This window comes from Oxyura jamaicensis, assembly GCF_011077185.1.
Source record: "Oxyura jamaicensis isolate SHBP4307 breed ruddy duck chromosome 13 unlocalized genomic scaffold, BPBGC_Ojam_1.0 oxy13_random_OJ71177, whole genome shotgun sequence".
Taxonomy (NCBI): Eukaryota; Metazoa; Chordata; class Aves; order Anseriformes; family Anatidae; genus Oxyura; species Oxyura jamaicensis.
The window spans coordinates 24,666-46,073 of NW_023304313.1; the positions used below are offsets into that span (position 1 = coordinate 24,666).

General features: G+C 40.2%; 1 protein-coding gene across 1 annotated transcript in view; it reads right to left on the reverse strand.

The window, feature by feature from the left end:
• Nucleotides 1-378: 378 nt before the first annotated feature.
• The window catches only part of LOC118157870 (microtubule-associated protein 1B-like), a 34,684-nt gene continuing 13,654 nt past the window's right edge, over nt 379-21,408 (reverse strand). Inside the window, exons 4-7 of the mRNA XM_035312368.1 lie at nt 17,102-17,242; nt 9,117-15,402; nt 4,933-5,171; nt 379-4,217 (exon numbers count right to left, since the gene is read on the reverse strand). Of these exons, the coding sequence (XP_035168259.1) occupies nt 4,062-4,217; nt 4,933-5,171; nt 9,117-15,402; nt 17,102-17,233 (6,813 nt within the window). The 5' untranslated portion in view covers nt 17,234-17,242 and the 3' untranslated portion in view covers nt 379-4,061. The remainder of the gene's footprint in view (nt 4,218-4,932; nt 5,172-9,116; nt 15,403-17,101; nt 17,243-21,408) is intronic.

The following is a 21,408-nucleotide window of genomic DNA, read 5'->3' on the forward strand; positions in this document are numbered from 1 at the left end:
TAGATATGACTGGATAGAATAGAAGTGATTCAGGATTATAAGACATAATACCATACACAGCTGCAGACCAACACAAACACCATTCAGAACAAGAGAGAGGAGGTGTGTGAAGTGCTTCTCAGACAGCAACAAGACTCTTCCTTTCCATAGCTTGGAAAATAATGGCCGCATGCAAATGCGTGAGAACATATTTCAGATTTGTTCTTTTTTATTTGTGATTACAGCTCAGTCTTGAACAGATAGCTCCCACCATCTAGTGCAGAGAAGCTTTTTATTTTTTTCCTTCCTTTTTTCTCCTTTCAGTATTTTTTGTTGTTTGGTTGTTTTTTTTTTTTTTAGATTTTTTTAGTCACAATAAACAGACAAAAAAAAAAGAAATTAAATAGCAAACATTTTAAAACCAGGTGGTCAATATAACTGCATTCTAAGAAATGCTTACTCCTAGTTGCTTTTAGTGTTTTGTTCAGTTATGTGAAGATGAAAACTTACAGTTTCTTTCAAGTGCAAACATTATACTTTTTCCTTTTCTAATAAGACCAACAAAATTACTATTTCTCTCAGAACATCATTACTGAACAAGAACCTCTGGCAACAGATGAACAAAGTGAAGCATATGACAAAAATGTCCCAAATGCACAATAAGTGCTCTGTGGAGCTGACTTGCTCACAGTGGGAGGGATTGAAAATTCAACAAATTGATTAAATATTAGTAAATGAGTACCAGAACTGTCCTAAAATGCATAAGCTATTGTAGACAATTAAAAATAATTATATACAAAGTTACCTCCATTCACCACAGTATGTAAGATAATTTTAAAAAATCAAGAGTGAATTCTATAAAAGATGGGGTGAAAAGTTGAGGTCAATGAAGTTAGGCCCACCACAGGACTTGGAAAAGGCATGCAAGAGAGACCCTGTCCAAGTTCAGGAGTGGAAGGTGATCTCTAAAGTTAATTATTCATTTAATTTTATGAAATAATATAGTAATAGCATAAAGATAATGACTGGGCATGCTATTATGTATAATACCGTAATTTAAATGATGTGTCCTTTGCACTCAAATGCTGATTTTTTATAATTAATCAATAACAAACCATGCTCCAAGAAATCCATGCTGATCAACAGCACTCATCGTTAATGTACACAGTACATTTTGATGACTGTTACTAAGCTAATTGTGTAGTATTATGACTAGCACAGTTAGATTAGTTCCACCCATGGGCAGGAAAGACATTAAGGGTAAAAGGAGCTAATTGAGGAGTTCATCACTGTGTTACACCCAGACACAGTTGCCATTTACAAGGGAATAGATGGAACAGGCATTACAATACCTCAGAAGAGCCAGACTGGGTTTTTAATATTATTGTAGTATCAAAAAATGAATGCACATTTGAAAATCGGTTTTAGCTTTTTTTTTTTTTTTAAAGTAAAACAAATGCTTTAGTCATCGCAAACTTACTTGGGGAGATTTTCTTGAGGAGGCTTGATTCTAATTTCATTTACAGTAGGACCAAATGACTGTAACTTCTCTGATTGCAGTGAAATTGCTCCTGATTCACATTGGCATAAATTAGATTACTCTCTGGACCACTGCTGTACTTAAAACAGATTTTCTATCAAAGCAGAGGTACAAAACATTTCAGATATTGTCAGAAAATCAGAAAACCTGTTCCTACCCACTCAAAAAGGTTGAAATCTTACCTATGTAAGAAAGTAGACAAAACAGAATTGCAGAAATATAGCTTTGAAGGCTATGTAGTACAAAGGCAATTTTAAGTTAATGATTATGAGCCCAGAAAACATGCTTAATTTCACAATACATTTCCATCTGTCTTTTGTGCCATAGTTATCCTGAGTTATTCTTTACAACTCTGAGCTATTCTTTACAACTTAAAAGGTTAATAAAGCAGTATTGCTAGACACACACACACACAAAAAAGATAATGTTAAAAATAAATTGAAAATCCCAACAACTGACAAACAGTAATTTACAGTATTAAATAGGCCTCAAGAGCCCACATTTAAAGGGTCGTAAAGCAGTATATTAAAAAAATCACAAAAATTAGGAGTGCAAACATGTGCCTATTAAATAAAAATATCCTAAAAAATGTAAATTTGAAATAAATTATAAGTAAATAAAATAAAATGAGATCATAGTCCATTACATTGTGAAACTTAATACCAGTCATAAGGGTGAATCATACAGACCAGCAAGTCTCCATTTTGGAGGTTTTTGCACATTCTTCAAATTCCAGTTCACAAACCTTCTACAACGTAACAATATGTTTTTATTGGGGTAAAACTTCTGAGATAAAAAAAAATTCCAAACTATTTTAAATCATTGAACTGTTCTATATGCTGTTTCCTCTGCAAGCAGTCTAGAGAAGGTAAGGAAGGGGAGAAAGGAAAGGAAAGGAAAGGAAAGGAAAGGAAAGGAAAGGAAAGGAAAGGAAATACTTGTTTTAGTTTATTGCATCTTTTTTCAAGATCTTGTGAGGGTTGAGACTGTAGGCTACACCTTTGTAAATATTAGGCAATCAACATTTCAAATCCCATTTTCTGTTATCATCAATAGGTTAATTTTACCACCAGGGTGCCCCCCCACTGCAAGGTATTGGCAGTTGACTATTTTCAATAAATTTTACCTCAATATCCATTCTTACTAGAACCTTAAACAAATTATTCATTTATCTTACAAAACTACTAAGAAAAAGTTGCCTTTACCTGACATTTTTTTCTTTGCATTTTCCTGTAAATCAAAACTTTTGTTAAAAATTCATCTATTAAAAGTTCATGCATCACTAAAAGAAAGATTTCTGTACATTTATTCCCACATTCACTCTTAAATTAAACAAATAAAACAAGGTAAAACCAAGGATGGTTGAATACTGTACAGACTTGCAGGTAACCTTTTTCATCATCCTGAATGTTTTGCTAAGTTTTGCAACTCTGATACTGGACACCACTTCAATCTTGCTTCCACGATACAAAAGAAACCTTGGAAAAAATGCTTGTCTTGCCTTGTTGAGCTGTCCAGGTGCATCAATGAAGTGCTCACATAACTAACATATGTAATTCATAGCACCAAGCTGTTTGACTAGTCAGATAGGTTTCTAGTACCATATATCACACTCACACTTTACTGGTGTAACTATGATCCTACACAGATGTTTTATAAATTTGATGTCTCAACAGTAAAAAATAAGTGCAAGTTTCTTTATACATTCAAGTCACGTTCTAAGGCAAATTGTATACTGTATGTACTTCCAACTGCTTTGGTATTTTACTTCAGTCAATCAACAGTTGACATGGGTGTTTAAGCATGTGGACTGGTCAATTCTGAGTAACGTAAGTGTATTTTCACTGGGAGCATGCCTTAGAACAACAGTGCTGCATGTTGAAAGGAAGGTTTTAAAATTCTGAATGGAGTTCAGACTATACGTATATTTGGCCTGTGATTGTTATGGTATGTCAGTATGCAGAGTTCAAATTAAAATGGAAAACTGCTAATGAGAGTTTAGGTTTTACATCCCTTCACAGCCACATTCTGCCACTTCTTATTTTCCAGCTAACAATTCTGTAAAGTAAGGACCCCCTTTGCTATAGCTCAGACTGATAAAAATTTAAAATTGTCTTTTCATGTGAGAGCATAAGCAAACTGCAGCAAGCGATACATCTGTTGCCATGAGACTAACGCAGATCTAATTTTTTATTACTTTCTCCTCCTAAGCCTCTCTCTCTTTCTCTCTCTTTGTGTTTCTTTAGAGGGCAAATGCCTCTATCTGACAGAAGTCAGTTGGAGTTACTAGTGCATGCTTTCCAAACATTCAGAGGAGATGAAACTGGATCTGTATTGTCACAGTACTATGAATCCTACTGTGGGAATACTGTTATTTCCCTTAGCAATTAGCAAAGACTGACTTACATCATTGTGACACAGTATAGCATTTGGCAGGTATATAGTTCAGCAGCTGAAATAGATGGGTTGAATTTTTATAAAAGGTGTTTTCAAACTGAAGAATTTCTGGAAACAAACTTTAATGTTGTGCATGGTCTCATTCTTACAGTTCAATTTTGCATGCGGGAAAAGATTCATCTTGCATGACAACAGTGCTGCTGCTTGCCAAAACCATGATGTTGAGGTCCTGCTGTTTCTCATGGGTCTCTTGGTACCATTCCCTCATCACTTCTGAGTCATGGGTTGGGATTAAGGTCACCTGCAACACAAAACAGGATAACTCCTCAGGAACTGACAACAGAAACAACTGATAAGAAAAATGTCTGTTAGAAGTCCTGGCCAATAAGCATGTTTCCCTTTTGGAAAGAGTGGTTCTTTATGCAATAAATACTTAGGTAAATGAATGGATAAAAGGAAATAAGTAAATATGTAAATAAAATGAAATGACTGTAAAGAAGCAGCTTTGGTTCTATAAGCTGCTGAGATGCAGCTTTCCAGAGAAGTAGCAGGCTGTTGTCTGTACTGATAGCTCTTCAGATTATGGCCAAATATTTTGTTTATTTATTTACCATGTTGGAAAGGTACAAGAAGTTTCCAAGTGTATGTGATTACTATACAAAACATGAAACATTCATTTTTCTTTCCTACTTGAAAACCGCAAGGTTTCTGAACTTGGATCATATATGGTATAGCAATAGCGTGAAACAGTTAAATGGCCCTGTAAACCAGGAGTTCCAAAGTGTTTTATTCTCCAGGGACAGGTCAGATGGGCCAGAAATAGGGGAGTGGCTGAGTATGGTGCAGCTCTGTGCTTCACTTGGGTGTCCTCTCACATTATTGGTGAAACGAGGTGCCCTGGCTGGAAATCCCATGTCCCGAGCAATTGGCATCCTCTCCAGCGATGCTCTGGCTTCCCATAGTTGCTTCCCAGAGAAGTTTAAAATTCCAGGTAGAAATACTAGTGAAGAGCTTACCTGCATGTTACTCTCCCACTGGGCTTTGCCCTCCAGCAGGGAGTCCAAAACAGTCCTGCTCGGTTCCTCGGCTGTAGAATCATTCCCGCTCACCACATAATAGGATGACCGCACCCTCTTGAAAAACTCAATGTCAACATTCTTGCTATTGCTGTGGTTGGGAATATACACCAGATCCAAATACACTGGAGGTCCTGGAGGCACCACCGTAGATTTTGCCAACTTAGTATTCCCAGATCCTTTGGAAATAAAGCAACAAAAGAATATATCACAGGTTGGTTAAAAACATGCATTTACTAATTACTGTTATAATTGCTGAGGTGATATTCCTTAAAATAGCTGCTGTTTTTTAAGCATTACATAGCTACAGCTGTACTTCTGTGTCCTCTGAAACAACTATGGCATTACCCTCCTAATGACACTTTCCAGATTTGTTGCATCCCAGTTATGACTGTACACTAAGAGGAAAAAATAATAACTATATAATACAAGAAAAGCTCACTACCACGTAACCAACAATTGACTAAACCTTTCCCAGTAATATGCTATTATTATCCAACAATTACTACGCAGGGCCATGAATACTGAATTACCATTCAGTAAATTAAGGTAAAGTAAGTAAAATTAAGGTAAAGTAAGTAAAATTTAAGGACACCCTTCTGAGAGTGCAAGAGCTCTCCATCCCCCAGCAGAAGAAATTGAGCAGAGGAGGCGGGCGACCGACATGGCTGAGCAAGGACCTGTAGTTTAAACTGAGGGAAAAGAGGGAAATGTACAGGAAGTGGAAGTAGGGTTGTGTAGCCTGGGTGTAATACAGGGGTGTCATCTGGATGTGTAGAGACAGGATCAGGAAAGCCAAGGCACAGATGAAGCTGAACTTGGCAAGGGGTGTGAAGAATAACAAGAAGGGGTTCTACAGATACATAGGCAGGAGGAGACAGGCCAAGGAGAGTATTCCTCCTCTGATAAACGAGATGGGAGAACTGGCTTCCTCAGACATGGAAAAAGCTGAGGTAGTCAATAAGTGCTTTGCCTCAGTCTTCACTGGTGGTCAAGTTTCCTATGTCTATCAGGACTCTGAACCTCGAGGAGAAGGTGAGAGGAGCAGATTCCATCCCACTGTAACAGTGAAACAAGTCCGGGACCACCTAAGTAATTGGATGTGTGTAAGGCCATGGGGCCAGATGGTATGCATCCCAGGGTGCTGAGAGAGATGGCTGATGTGGTTGCCAAGCCATTCTCCATCATATCTGAAAAATCATGGCTGTCGGGTGAAGTCCCAGGTGGCTGGAAAAAGGGAAACATTACTCCCATTTTTAAGAAAGGGAGAAAGGAAGACACGGGGAACTACAGGCCGGTGAGCCTCACCTCTGTGCCTGGGAAGATCATGGAGCAGATCCTCCTGGAAGACTTGTTAAGGCATGCACAAGATAAAGAGGTGATTCGAGACAGCCAGCATGGCTTCACCAAAGACAGATCTTGCCTAACCAATCTGGTGGCCTTCTATGATGGAGTGATGGCATCAGTGGACGAAGGAAGGGCGATGGATATCATCTACCTGGACTTGAGCAAAGCCTTTGATATGGTCCCTCACCACAATCTTCTCTAAATTGGAGAGGTATGGATTTGAAGGATGGACTGTTAGGTGGATAAAGAATTGGTTGGCTGGTCGCAGCCAAAGGGTTGTGGTCAACGGTTCTATGTCTGGGTGGAGGCCAGTCACAAGTGGTGTCCCTCAGGGGTCGGTGCACTTCAACATCTTTATCAATGACATAGATGATGGAATCGAGTGCACCCTCGATGACACCAAGCTGAGAGGTGAAGTCGATACAATAGAGGGAAGGGATGTCATCCAGAGGGACCTGGACAGGCTGGAGAAGTGGGCCCATGAGAACCTAATGAGGTTCAACAAGGCCAAGTGCAAGGTTTTGCACTTGGGCTGGGGCAATCCCAGGTATTTATATAGACTGGGTGAAGAAGAACTTGAGAGCAGCCCCGTGGAGAAGGACTTGGGGGTCCTGGTGGGTGAGAAGCTGGACATGAGCTGGCAGTGCACGCTCAGTTTACATCTGTTGATAGTGATAGGACAAGGGGGAATGGTTTTAAACTAAGAGAGGGAGATTTAGGTTAGATATTAGGAGAAAGTTTTTCACTCAGAGGGTGGTGAGGCACTGGAACAGGTTGCCCAGAGAGGCTGTGGATGCCCCATCCCTGGAGGCATTCAAGGCCAGGCTGGGTGCAGCTCTGGGCAGCCTGTTGTAGTGGTTGGCAACCCTGCCCAGAGCAGGAGGGTTGAAACTAGATGATCTTTAAGGTCCTTTTCAACCCAGGCCATTCTATGATTCTATTTTTCAAGTTAAGAATCACAGCTTTTCGAAAGTCTTGGGTATGCATGATTATAAAACTTAGGATCACACAGGAAGTCATGCAGATTTTAAGCAGTCTTGAAATTTGGGGTATCAGCATAGCAGCTGTTGATATTTTCAAGCTGTCTTACAGGAGCATCAGGAATCTACTACACGAGAGCAGAAAGAGAGGCAAAGAGGAACTTGGGAGGACAGTGAAATTTTCTAATTCAATTACTTCAGGGAACTAAGAACAAGTATTTGTTTGCCTGCTAGTTCCTTATTTGCATGCACAAATTAGCCACATTGCAAAAAGTAAGGGGAAGAGTGGTTTTGCTGCTATACATAGTGTAGTACCTGTTCTAAGAAGAGCTTCAGTCAAAAGGAAGTTCAAAGTTTAAACACTAGCACTAAAAATATTTCAAAAAAGCTGCTTTTGTCACACATTGAATCACAGAGTGACCTGACAATCAGGAGTCTCTCAGTAATTGTATTTAGATGATCACCATTTATGTTTTATTAGCCTCTCCATGAAGTTACAGAGTATGAAGTTTGGTAAACTAAATTATCTGAGCAATACACTTTATTAAGGGTTACATATTGAAAGGTCAGGAAAGTCCATTACAATTGTCTAACATGACCTAATGATATTCATCAGAGAGCAATATGCCAAATAAGCATCATAATATGATAAGCTTTCTTGAATTAGAGCATTTTAACTAATGCATATGTTACAAAATCTTTGATCATCTGTGATAAAAAGTCTGTGATAGACCTTTTGAACTGTGAATACCAACATTGGATAAAGTATTAGACATTATATTTTACACCTAAATGTCAATATCAAATAGAGCCTTGTCTTCAGCTCTAGTGTGTTTGAGAAGTATGCTTCAAGGAAGAAGAATCTAATATAGAGCTAAAGTGTTGGAGAAATGTACAGCATGAGGAACTATACCACTACTTTGAAAAGCATCTATTAACAGAGACCTGCAAATGATGGTGTATAAGAGGAACGGTAAACCACTGAAAATGGGGAAGCTACAGACAACTGAATGCTGGTTTGCTTGTACTGAATCCTAGACTTGCGTCTTGTAAAAATCTTTCAATAGAATATCAGTTATGATGACAACAGCAAAATCAAAGTGTCCTCTGTAACAAGATCTGCCAGAAACAACATATTAACACTGCCTCCTTCAGTAATATAATTCATATTTTATTACTACTTAGACTACACAACAGTCATTCAAAATAACATTAACTTTCCATATGTTTAGCCATCATTGATAGCATCAGACTTTAACCAGATTATGTGATGTACATGCTTAGCTCACTGAAAGTGCTTACTGCTGTTATTTTTAAAACACTCTTTAAAAAGAATCCAGCAAATAAACGCATCCAATGTCCTATATCACCTTTGCCTCTCACAAAATTAAAATGAATTGGTTTATGTTAAGAGTATTATGCCTACATGATTCTTACAATGAATAAAGTGGGTCACTTTACTACTAATTTCACTTCACCTCCAAAAGCAATACTTTTAATTCTATTAGTTGATTAACTAATTTAGACAGCTAGTATTAATCTTTTTATATTTGATATACTCACTCCAATTCTTTACATCTGAGCAAACTGATGCATCCAGTTTTCCAGATTGCAAAAGTTAATTCAGCATATTTCACTCATTTAAATGCAGCCTTTACACTCTGGATTTATTTTTAAATCATGGACTTTCTTTGGGTGTTTGCTGTAAATTGCATTCTCAACTGATATAAAGACAACCTAACTTCACTGAAACAACTAAGAAAATCTTAACACTAGGGAGATCCTATCTGCCTTTACCTGTGGTTGCAGTCTTTGCTGACTTGGATGCTGTTGTATTTGTTGCATTCTTGGTATCCTTATCTTTCTCTTCCACTTGGGACTTTACATCTGGATTAGAGATATTTTTGGTTCTCTTCTCCACAGAATCCTTTTTTGGAGAAGCTGTTCGGGAAATTTTGTCTAAAGAATCTCTTACAGCTGGTTTTGGTGAAGCCACTTGTTTTGATTTACCATCACTTTTTTTAACAGGAGAAGACAACTTGGTCTTTGTGCCCTGCTTTTTTGTTTTTGTCCTTTCTTTGAGGTCCTTCTTCAAAGGTTTACCCAAATTCTGATCAACTGGCAAAGCCTCTGGATCAACCATGGAGACATCAGGGTGCCTAGGGGAAGGGCTGTGATCCTGAATTGGGACAGGTAGTGGGTCAATGTGTTTGTATGCAATTGTCTTGTCTGTTGGAATGGTTTCTGATTCATCTTCTGAGTCAATGTTAGCATCTGTAGTGATGGAAGGACATTCCTCAGTCTCAGGGGGTACATCTGAATCAGTCTGAGATGGGGCAGAATCGCTCACTGATGTGGGAGGGGTTTCATCACACTGATGCTCTTGCTGCTTTCCCCCAGAAGGTGGATGGGCTCCCCCAGACTGAGTTAATGGCTTTTCTTGATCTTGAAACTGTTCCCTTGAAAACCACTCAAGGGGATTTGGGTTGATAAATGAAGGTGAAAGTTCAGTTCTAGGATGTTTATATTCGCAGGAGGACACAAGACATAAATCAACATCCTGACAAGATTCTGCTAATGATTTTCCTGGAGTAAAATGTGCACTTGCTTCATAGCAATAGCTACTAACTTCAGGTGAGCTGGTGGCTTTCCCAGTTATTTCATAGGAGTAAGCCATGGTCTCTGGTGACCTGGTGGTTCTCCCAGTTGTCTCATAGCAGTAGCTAATGGCTTCTGGTGACTTAGTGGTTTTCCCTGTTGTCTCATAGGAAGAATCCATAGCATCAAGTGATCTGGTAGCTTTCCTAATTCTCTCATAGGAAATATCTGTGGCCCCAGGTGACCTGGTGGTTTTTCCTGTTGTCTCATAGGAATAATCCATGGCCTGAGATGATCTAGTAGATTTTCCAACTGCCTCATAGGAGTAGCTAATATCCTCTGGTGACCTAGTAGTTTTCTCTGTGGCCTCATAAGAATAACTAAGCTCTTCTGGTGACCTGCTGCTTATCGCTGAATCTATTTTTTCTGGGTTGAATAAAAGTTCTGGGCTGTGCTTTGTTAGAGGTTCCTGTAATATGACAGCCTGTTTACCAAATGCTTTGTCAGAGGACACTTGCAGCGACAATGAAGATGTGTAACGAGCTGAAACCACTTCTGTGATTACAGGAGGTGAATCTGGAAAACTAGGAGAGTATAGAGGAGAAGACTCCCTTGGAGTTAGTGGAGATGGATCAGACTTTGGAAACAGCCTTTCTCCTAGGCTCTGTACCTTTTCTGAGGTAAAAGAAGAATGTAGTGACATATCTCTGGGTGAAACAGCACCTGAAAAAGTTTCCTCTAGCAGTGGTGAAGTTACCTGGGAAGGTGTATGAGCTGATGAAGTTGAAGATGAAGCTTCGGTTTGAAAAACTGAAATAATTTCTGAAATATCCTTCTCCTGAAAGTAAGATGTCTGCTCCACAGGGGAAATCTGTGCAAAAGTCGGCTCCTGTATATCTGAAGGGCTATAATCTACTTCTGTTGGTCCATTTTCAGATATATGGTGTATACTTGTGCCTACAGTAAGATATTCTGGAGATTGCCTACTAAAGTCCATTGCTAAAGACTGCTCAGGGGACTGCTGGCCAAATTCTACTGACTGCTCAGGAGATCTGTGATCATGCATAAGGGTTTTTGATTTTGCGGGTTTAGGTGAGAAATCTGGTGGAGAAATTGACATAGGCCTTGGGCACTCCTCCTTAGATGGAGACATTTTTGTTTCCTGAAACATTGTTGGTGTTTGTACAACTGACACTGAAAGGGAATCGTCAACTTCTGTAGAGTGGGGGGATCCAACCTCAGCATGCAAAGAAGGAGATACATCATCAGTAGTTGGTTCTGGAAATGAACTAGTAGCAACAGATGCTGTAGAGACAGAAGGTACTCCTTCTATATGGGAATAGGTGTTTTCTGCTATGACCTCATCAACAGGAGTTGCAGACTTGTCAGAAACAGTGCCTTCAGAAATTGACATTTTGGTGTCTTCTTTTAAAGAACTGAACTGATTGATATCTATCTGAGTAGGTGAGAGATCACCTGTTAACTTCCGTTCATCCAAGACCAATGAAGACTGGGAGTTGCTGGGTTCTGTATCCTCCATTTTCCTTTCTAGGCTGAAGCTTTCCTTAATTACCATAAACTCCATACTTTTTTCATCTTTTTTTTCTTGGCAGAGGCCCACAGAGCTGCCTTCAGAAGCCGGGCTCATCTGAACAGGTGCTTTTTCTTTTTCAGGTATTCCCTTAGAGGGACTTCCATAATCTCTGGTGGGACACTTTACATCATCACTCAAAAATGTATCGTAAGTGGTCTCTGAACCTATCAGTGGTGGACTCCGTAGAGGCGAGAGAACCTTTTCAATAGGAGATTCTGAATCTGGCACAGGTTCATCCATAGGGCTTATTATGGGTTTTGAAGACTCATCTTTGACTTTACTGAATTCAAAGCTAACTGGAGCTTCTGTTGACTTTTCACTGGTTTCAGAGGGAAGCTGACTGGATTTTTCATCAGTGGGAGACTGATAATAAGGTGTATAGCCAGCACTACCAGCAGCAGACTGTGAGGGAGATACTACTTCTAATGTTATATCTTCAAGGTTTGCACAGTGCTCTTTGTCAACTCCTTGATGTACATCAGGCAATGTAGCAATGGGGACATTCTCAGCCGAGACCTTGATCTCATTGGGAGTAAGTGAAAAGTTCACACTACGTTCACTCAGTGGTGTTTTGGCAACTGGTGATAGAGGGGACAAATTCTCAGATGGACTCTTGGCTGGACTACATTTTCCACCAACATTTTCTGAACAGGTTTCTTTGATTTCTAATTTAGTAGTGCCTTGGATTTCATTTTCTTTTTGCCAGTATACATCCTGGAATGCAAATTTGCAGAATTTGTCTTCCTCTAATGAAGAAGGTGGAGAGATGGTAGAAGCTGAGGTATTATAGTCTCTACCTTCTGTGGCCTCTGTTTTGGTTCCTTCAGATAATCCATTAAAAGCATCCAGAAGCGTAGAAAGTTTAAGTCTACCAAACTCTTGAGAGTACAGTGATGTCTCATACTTGGTAATGTTCGCATACTCCTGATAAGTTGAGTCACTTTCCTCATTGTTAGTTTCATCACTCATGACATCCCGGGGTGTAGACATTTCATCCATTGGAGTTGGTTCACTGGGTATTTCAATGGTAGACTGTGTATAACCCAAAATAGCAGTGAATTCCTCAGGCTGATATCTATTTTCTTCATCAGAAACAATAGCTTCACTTTCTGAATCACCAGGTAATGTCTCATCATGGATTGGAGAGGCCAGTTCAACTGCTGGAGACTGAGGCTCTGAGCATTTTGTTGGTGTAATTATGAGTAGGCCATATTTATCTTCAACTTCACCAGCTTCTGCAGCTTTGTCTACAACAGCCATCACATAATCTTCTTTAGTTTCTATTTTTTCAGTCTCCTCTTTATCTCTGATGCCTTCTGTTTTGTCTTCCTCCTCTTCCTCAGTTTCTTCATTTTTTGCCTTTTCTACTGCTTCTTCCCCGTCTTCTTCATATTGTTCACCTGATGCCTTATAATCTGCCTTTTCAATATATTTTTCATCTTTAATGTTAGCATCTGCTTTGACCATTATTTCTTCTGAACTCTCTTCCATTATTCTTTCTTCTTCCATGTATAATTTTGTGGTGTCCAATGATGTCTTTTCTTCCTCATCTTCACCTTGTTCTTCAGCATCTTCTGTCTCTGCCTTTTCCTCATAATCTTCCACTTCAGATGATTCTGCCAAGCCAGTTCCCTCATCTTTAAACTTTTCATTGTCATCAACCCTGTGCTTTTCCACTGGTTCCGATTCTTCGGGTGTCTGTTCACACACACCATCAGCCTCTGTGGTAGTTATGCCTTCATCAGAGGACTCTGAAGGTCCTTCATTTTCTAATTTTTCTTTTTGGGAATCAAAGGCCTCTTTTTGTTCTTTGCCAGTGAGTTTCAGTTCATCCTCTATGAATACAACCTGAGATTTTGTTTCTTTTATTGTTTCTACTTCTTCAGCTTTTAATTCTTCAAAATCCTTTGTTAAATCCTCTGGTGAAGACATAAGGGATCTTTCCACTTCAAGTTCTTTTCCACTAGCTGTAATTTCTGCAGCTGCTACAGCTGTTACAGTTGTGGCAGCAGTTCCAACTGCTACAAGGGCAGCTTGTGCTCCACTGAATTTGATCTCCTTCTTCACAGTCTTAATTTTTTCTTTTTCCTTTGGCTTTCCAGCAGGTACTGCTTCCTTTTTAACAGGCTCCTCCTTCTTTTGTGATTTAGGCTTTGCTGCTGGCTTTTTGGCTTCAGTTGAAGGACCAGTTGTCTTCTTTGTTTCTTTAGAAACCTTTTTGATGTCCTTTTTGGCTTCTTTTTCTTCCTTCTTAATTTCCTTCTTCGCTTCTTTTTTAGCTTCCTTTGGTGGAGCATCTTTCTTTACTTCTGTCTTACTTTCCTTCTCTTCCTTTTTCACATCTTTTTTAACTTCTTTCTTGATCTCTTCTTTTTTGTGTTTTTCCTCTTTTTTGATGAGTATTTTCTCCTCTTTTTTATAAATCTCTTTCTTTGTTTTTTCTTTTTCCTCTTTCTTTTCTTCAGGTTTTGTTTTGACTTCCTTTTTCACTGTCTTCTCCTTTGCCACTTTTGATTTTACATCTGTAACTTGTTTTTCAGGAGTTTCAGATTTTAGTATTTGCTCTTCTTTACTTGTTCCATCTTTTTCTGTCACTATAGGTTTGGTCTCTGGTTTTGCTGGTTTCTCTTTTTTAACTGGAACTTTTTCTTTGCTTTCTAATCTCTGAGTCTTTTCCAGTGCTGGACTAGGCTTTGCAGGCTCCCGTGTTTCTTCTTTAGATTCTTTTCTGACTATCTTGCTTGGTGGTGTCTTTGCAGCAGGCTTGAGACTCTCCTTGCTGTCTGTTCGTTGTTTCAGCTTTGCTTGTTTCACAGCCAGACTAGCAATGTTTGCAGTTCGGTCTTTTTGTGTAACTATTGGTTGTTTAAGAAAATCTAAGTGTTTGAGTTTTTCTAGTCCTTCTAGAATATTATATTGGGTGCTGTTTCCAGGAAATAGAACTCGGATTATTTTTTCCGTAGGATTAGCTGGATGCCACACAATCAGGGATGAGACAGAGGTGAAATAGGATAATGGAATGTCTAGTTCTTGGCCATTTGGTAGCAGAAATTCAGCTTTATCTTTGCTAGTACCACTCCACTGTTGCATAAAATATTGCATCTCTTTGCTATTTTTGACAGGATTGAGCACATACATCTCAAGTTTGCCAACCCCCATTTTCTGAAATAAAATGATGGGGTCAATGGTATTTCCTACATTTCTGAAAAGAGGTTCTGGTTTCATAGACAGTTTGTTTAAATACCGGAGAGTAAAACAAGCTTCTTCTATACTACTTTTTATTCTAAAGTTAGGATTCAGGTTCTTCATGTTCTCAGGTACATTAAGGAATAAAACTCCTAAATCAGGTGAGATCATATTTTTCATCCAGTCACTGTTGGTAGTAGACCCTTGGGACTGTTCCTCTTCTAATTCAGCTATCTTTCGCTGAAGCATGCTATTGATTCCTGGCAAGTTATCATCTCCGATGTGAGTGAGCAGAATGGAATCTACCCTGTCCAAATGTCGGATAAGTTTCCAAAAGCAAGATTTTCTTTCAGATCCTCCATTGATAAGCATGTTGAATCCATTCACTGAAAACAATGCAGAGTCCCCTCTTCCACCTGGGAAAATATAACAGCAGGGTTTGGAGAGTTTCAAAAAGCCTCCTGAGGCTGGGGGTTCCAAAATGTCAAAGGGTGATGGTACTTCTACCGATTCTGACAGATACTCTGTGAATTCAGAGAGTCCATTCATTTCAGGCAATATGGAAGCTGAGTTGAGTTTAATATTAATAAAGTCTTGAAGGTTGTGTCGGTCAAGGTTAGAATTTTTCCAGTCCCCTTCCTCGGGGCAGAAAATAGTTAAGCTGGCTTTATTAGCAGGGTGGGTGGTACTCAATAATTCACCAATCTAGGGTTTTAAAACAAAAACACAAGAAGATGCATGTAGATTCATTTTTTAATAATTAATACCAGAACACAGTATTTTCCAAGGTTCCCCCTTCCCTCCTTCACTCTTTATAGGAGTATAGTACAAGTTTTTATGTTCAGAGGGGATGAGGGCTATGAGGCTAATGCAGCCAGAGCTGCCACTATCTCTGCCATAGGCTCAAGAGTCTCTGTGCTGCCCCAGTCCATCCAGAAGAGCTGTCCAAATACCTAAGGGAAACAGCACATCTTCTTAACAGGCACAGAATACCTGCAGCCTGGAGGAGGTCAGCATCCTCCCAGGGGCAGTTGCCTTCCCCACCCTTCCTCACATGGGCTGTATGTCATGACACCATCATTACTTCAGTTCTTTCTGCAGTCTTGCACCTGAAAAGCTGGCACCACTGAACTGACTGAAGGGCAGTTTTTCAGAACACTAAGAAATGATTTGTTGCTTTGGAAATCCAAAGAGTCACAGTTTTTGTATTACTGAGACTGTGAGATGTATATGTGCATGTATTTATAAATATATGATAATATATATATATTAAAAATATATATATAAAGTCAGGACTAAAGAAATAACAAGAAAAAATGTTAGGGTTAAAAATGCTCTTGTTAATACTTTGATTTTAAACTCACAGACCACAGAAGTGAAAATCTAGAATGACTCCAGTAATTTTGACAGTATTTGATAACATACTAGTACCAAAAACAGCTGCTGAAATAAAGGCACAGAAAACAAGAAATTCTATGCCATTATATCAAGAGCTATTTTTCTGTTCCAAGCTGAACTAAAAGCTAGTATTCAATGGTTCCAGTGAAGATGAGCCAATGGAGCCTCTTCAGAGCCCATGGGAAGTACTCCCTGGACACCTGCGACTGCAGAAATCTCTTGGTGGCTGAAATGTGTAGTCAATTGTTTGGATTCTTAAGTGAAATGGCTATAACAGTAGGATTTGCCCCTAGTTTTGCATGTAGTCATAAAGTAATTATGTTTAACTAATTAGCCAGAGATGCAAGGAGCTTGGGTTTGCGGTTTCACAGAAAAGTAACTGTGAACTGATAGTGACTTTTAGGGGTCAGATGCATTTCAGAGAGCAGGAATCCAATTCTTTCCCCAACTCTACAAACACATGCTGAACAAAGAGGCTTTGAGAATAGGAACAAATAGATGCAATAAGGTCACACTGGAGCTCATGCAAACTTTGTTTTTTCAGTGCCAAACTTTCAAGTTTCACTCCACTGAAATTCTCCTAATTAATTTTGGAAACTAAAATCCTAGGGATGCAGCAATATAGTTTATTTAACTATATGCTTTGCAGAGCAGCCAAATTAAGTGTGACATCTTGCTTGACTTTGTTAGTGCACCTTAGATTAAAAAAAAAGTATACTTTAAACACAAAGATATCTCCTTCCATTGTCAAAAGGTTCCTTGGTTTTCTGTTTCTCAAAGTCACAATTTTAATTCCCCAAATTAAAATGTAGTTCTTTTGTTAAGCAATTTACATCAAAGCTAAAGTAAATTAAATATGTTTTGAAAGAAATCCTCTATTAAAGAGTAAAGAGCATCAGCATCAAGCTATCAGTGCTAACTCTAACTTAACAGAGAGCCGTTTTTAGTCTTCTAGAAACTTGTGCCATCACATAACAATGTATGGAAGATGCTTTTCTGAACACACCTCTTGATCCATGAAGATCTCAATGAAGTTTTGGAAGGAAAAGGACCCTGACTGAAGAATGAGTTCTCCTGTGTTTTCAAAGCACTGTCCACTTAGTACAAGGAGTTTGTGTCTTGCAGCATCTGTAATCATTAAACGCACCTAGAATGAAGAAGAGAAGCACATCAATAATGGGAGTTACCATGTGTTTCTATATTTCTCTGAGAACATGCAGTTTACCTTGCCTAATTTAAAACATATTTTGCACCAGTCTCCCAGGACTGTTGAAATATTATCAAGTTACAAAGAGCAAAAGGGAAAAAAGGAGGCACAAGAAGCGATTAGAGAGAAGGCCTAATGAATAAAGAAAACATGGGAAAAGGAACAAGGAGAAGAAGAGAATAAAATTTGAATGAAAAAAATAATATTTTCATGAACAAATACATTCCTTATGTAACTTGGTGAATTTTAATAGCACTGTATCAGGACAGCCTTGGCCAACTGCTTCACACATGCTAATGAGGGACAACTACATGTGTCAGACTCAGTTTTTGGAAGGTCATTCTTTTTTTCCCAGTATACTGGGAAAAACTGACTTGCCATTCAGTTGCAAAAACATCACTGAAAATTAACAGCCACAAATCACGATTCTGCTTCACCATAATCATAAACTTGAACTTCAGGCACTCAGATACAGTCACATGCATCATTTACATCTCATGATATCACTAAGTATGGGCACTATAACTTCTTAAAGTGTGGCAGCTAAAGACCTTTTTCAATAAACATTAGCAAATTATGTGGATGCCTAATGCCTCAAAGTAGCTTGCTACTGAGAAATAACCTTCTTCTGCATTTTAAAATAACTATTTTAAAGTAGATTCTTGTAACTTGATCCTCACTGCAGCTAGTAATAATTCCTGTTTCCACCCAGGGGGAGATTTACTTGTATGCTAAGAAAAATCCATATATTCAGTATACTTCTATTGGTTGAATTTAACTTAAATTGAAGAACAAAACTAAACAAAACTTTTGTAAGACTATGTACTGTTGAGTAAACAGTCTTTGCAAATATTTCAAAAGCCTTGTCCAACACTGAAAAATCAATTCAGATTAAGGTAAGGTACGAATCTCAAGTGTAGCAATTCCTCTGTTCAAGGATAATTAAGTTAAACCAGAATGGTGATTTCAGAATAAGGCTATCCATGTATCAAACTCAATGAGAAGAGCCCATCTGGAACAGCTCCACATGTAGATATTGCATCCAAGCTCCATCTCCATGAAGGTCACATAATCACCTCATCTCTCCTAACAATCCATCATATCAAATTTTTATATTTATTGTTAAGCAATCAGTTGTTCTAAATAATTCCTTCTCATACCAGGGAGGCTACACCAGGAAGATTTGACTTAAATCTCTGCTGAACAACTAATTTTTTCAGTACAAGTAGAAAACAGCTCCTGAAGATTACGCATCTGAAAGAAGATCCCAACTCTATCACATCTTCATTGTTATTGTATTTAATAAGTCATCTTGACTTTCAGCAGCATAAAGTTCCTTTAATTAAACACAGGACTAATGCTGGTTTGTCACTATTTGCACTAGATGATTATAAATTCAACAATATCTTTGCTAGATCAAGTTTATTTATTTCTGTTTCAGACAAGAATATAGATACATGCAGCTGGCTGTCTGATGTGTTTTACTGTAATTCTGTCTGCTGTAGTTGTAATCAAACCATAAAAGAACTTGCTTCTACTTCTACATTTTCATAGAATCCTAGAATATCCAAGTTGGAAGGGACCCACAAGGATCATCAAGTCCAACTCCTGAGTTCCCAAAGGACCACCCAAAAAAATACAAACTAAAACAAAAAAAAAACAGATCATGTGTCTGAGAGTGTTGTCCAAATGCTTCTTGAACTCCAGCAGGCTTGGTGCCATGACCATTTCCCTGGGGAGCCTGTTCCGCTGCCCAACCATCCTCTCAGTGAAGAACCTTTCCCTGATATCCAACCTGAACCTCTCCTATCTCACAGCTTCCAGACATTCCCTCAGGTCCTATTGCTGGTCACCAGAGAGAAGAGATCAATGCCTGCCTCTCTGCTCCCCCTCATATGTCTTACCCTCTAGACCCTATACCATCTTTTTAGCCCTCCTTTTGACACTAAGAGCCTTATGTCTTTCTTATACTGTGGCGCCCAAAACTGTACACAGTACTCAAGCTGAGGCTGCACCAGCAGAGTAGAGCAAGACAGTCACTTCCCTTCTCAATCACAACAGGCGGTTGGCCCTCTCGGCCACCAAGGCATACTGCTGGCTCATGTTCAGCTTGCTGTCAACCAAAACCCCCAGATCCCTTTCAGCGGGGCTGCTCTCCAGCATCTCATCCCCCAGTCTGTATGTATAACCAGGGTTACAGAATCACAGAACTGTAGGGGTTGGAAGGGACCTCGAAAGATCATCAGGTCCAACCCCTCTGCCAAAGCAGGTTCCTCAGAGCAGGCTGCCCAGGTAGGCCTCCAGACGGGCCTTGAATATCTCCAGAGAAGGAGACTCCACAACCTCTCTAGGCAGCCTGTTCCAGTGCTCCATCACCCTCACCATGAAAAAGTTCTTTCACATGTCGGTGCGGAACTTCCTGTGTTCTACTTTGCGGCCATTACCCCTTGTCCTATCCCCACAAACCACTGAGAAGAGGTTAGCTACATCCTTCTGTCTCCCACCCCTCAGATATTTGTACACATTGATAAGATCCCCTTTCAGTCTTCTCTTCACCAGGCTGAACAGACCCAGGTGTCTCAGCCTTTCTTCATAAGGAAGATGCTCCAGGCCTCGTATCATCTTTGTGGCCCTCCGCTGGACTCTTTCCAGGAGATCCCTGTCTTTTTTTGTACCGGGGAGCCCAGAACTGGACACAGTACTCCAGGTGAGGCCTGACCAGGGCAGAGTAGAGGGGGAGGATCACCTCCCTTGACCTGCTGGCCACGCTCCTTTTAATGCATGCCAGGATCCCATTAGCCCTCTTGGCCACCAGGGCACACTGCTGGCTCATGGTCAACCCGTCATCCACCAGGACCCCCAGGTCCTTCTCCGCAGAACTCCTCTCCAGCAGGTCGTCCTCCAGCCTGTACTGATACTTCCGGTTGTTCCTTCCCAGGTGCAGGACTCTACACTTGCTCTTATTAAATCTCTTTTGGTTTCTTCCTGCCCATCTCTCCAGCCGGTCCAGGTCTCGCTGAATGGCAGCACAGCCTTCTGGCGTGTCAGCTTTGTGTCATCAGTGTACTTGCTGAGGGCAGACACTATTCCCTCATCAAGGTCATCGATGAAGATATTGAACAAGACCGGACCCAGCACCGACCCCTGGGGAACACCGCTAGTCACAGTCCTCCAGCCAGACTCTGTGCCGCCGATCACCACCCTCTGAGCTCGGCCAGTCACCCAGTTCTCAACCCACCTCACCGTCCACTCATCTATCCCACGCTTTCTCAGCTTTGCTAGCAGGATGTCATGGGAGACAGTATCGAAAGCCTTGCTAAAGTCAAGGTAGATGACATCCACCGCTCTCCCCCCATCTACCCAGCTGGTGATGCCATCATAGAAGGCAACGAGGTTGGTCGAGCACGACTTCCCCTTGGTGAATCCATGCTGACTACTCCTCATAACCTTCTTCTCTTCCAATTGCTTAGAGATGGCATCCAGAACAAGCTGCTCCAACACCTTTCCAGGGACAGAGGTGAGACTGACTGGCCTGTAGTTTTCCCAGATCCTCCTTCCTGCCCTTCTTGAAAACCAGAGTGACATTGGCTATCCTCCAGTCTTCAGGCACCTCACCCGTTCTCCAGGACCTTTCAAAGATGATAGAGAGTGGTTCGGCGATCACATCTGCCAGCTCCCTTAGCACACACGGATGCATCCCATCGGGACCCATGGATTTGTGTGCATTGAGCCCACTCAGATGCTCCCGAACCACTCTCACGTCCACCAGGGGGGAGCACTCCATTTCCCAGACCCTTTGTCCTCTTGCCAGGAGCGAGGAGTCCCGGGGGAGTGTCCTTGAAGCAAAGACTGAAGCAAAGAAAGCATTCAGTACCTCTGCCTTCTCGACGTCTTCTGTGACCAGTACCCCCCCCTCGTTCAGCAAGAGACCCACATTATCCCTAGTCTTCCTCTTGCTGTTTACATACTTGAAAAAACCCTTCTTATTATCCTTTATCTCTTTGGCAAGCCTCATCTCTAGGTGGGCTTTAGCCATCCTTGTTGCGTCCCTGCAGGCCCTGACAACATGTCTATACTCCTCCCAAGAGGACAGGCCCTTTTTCCAC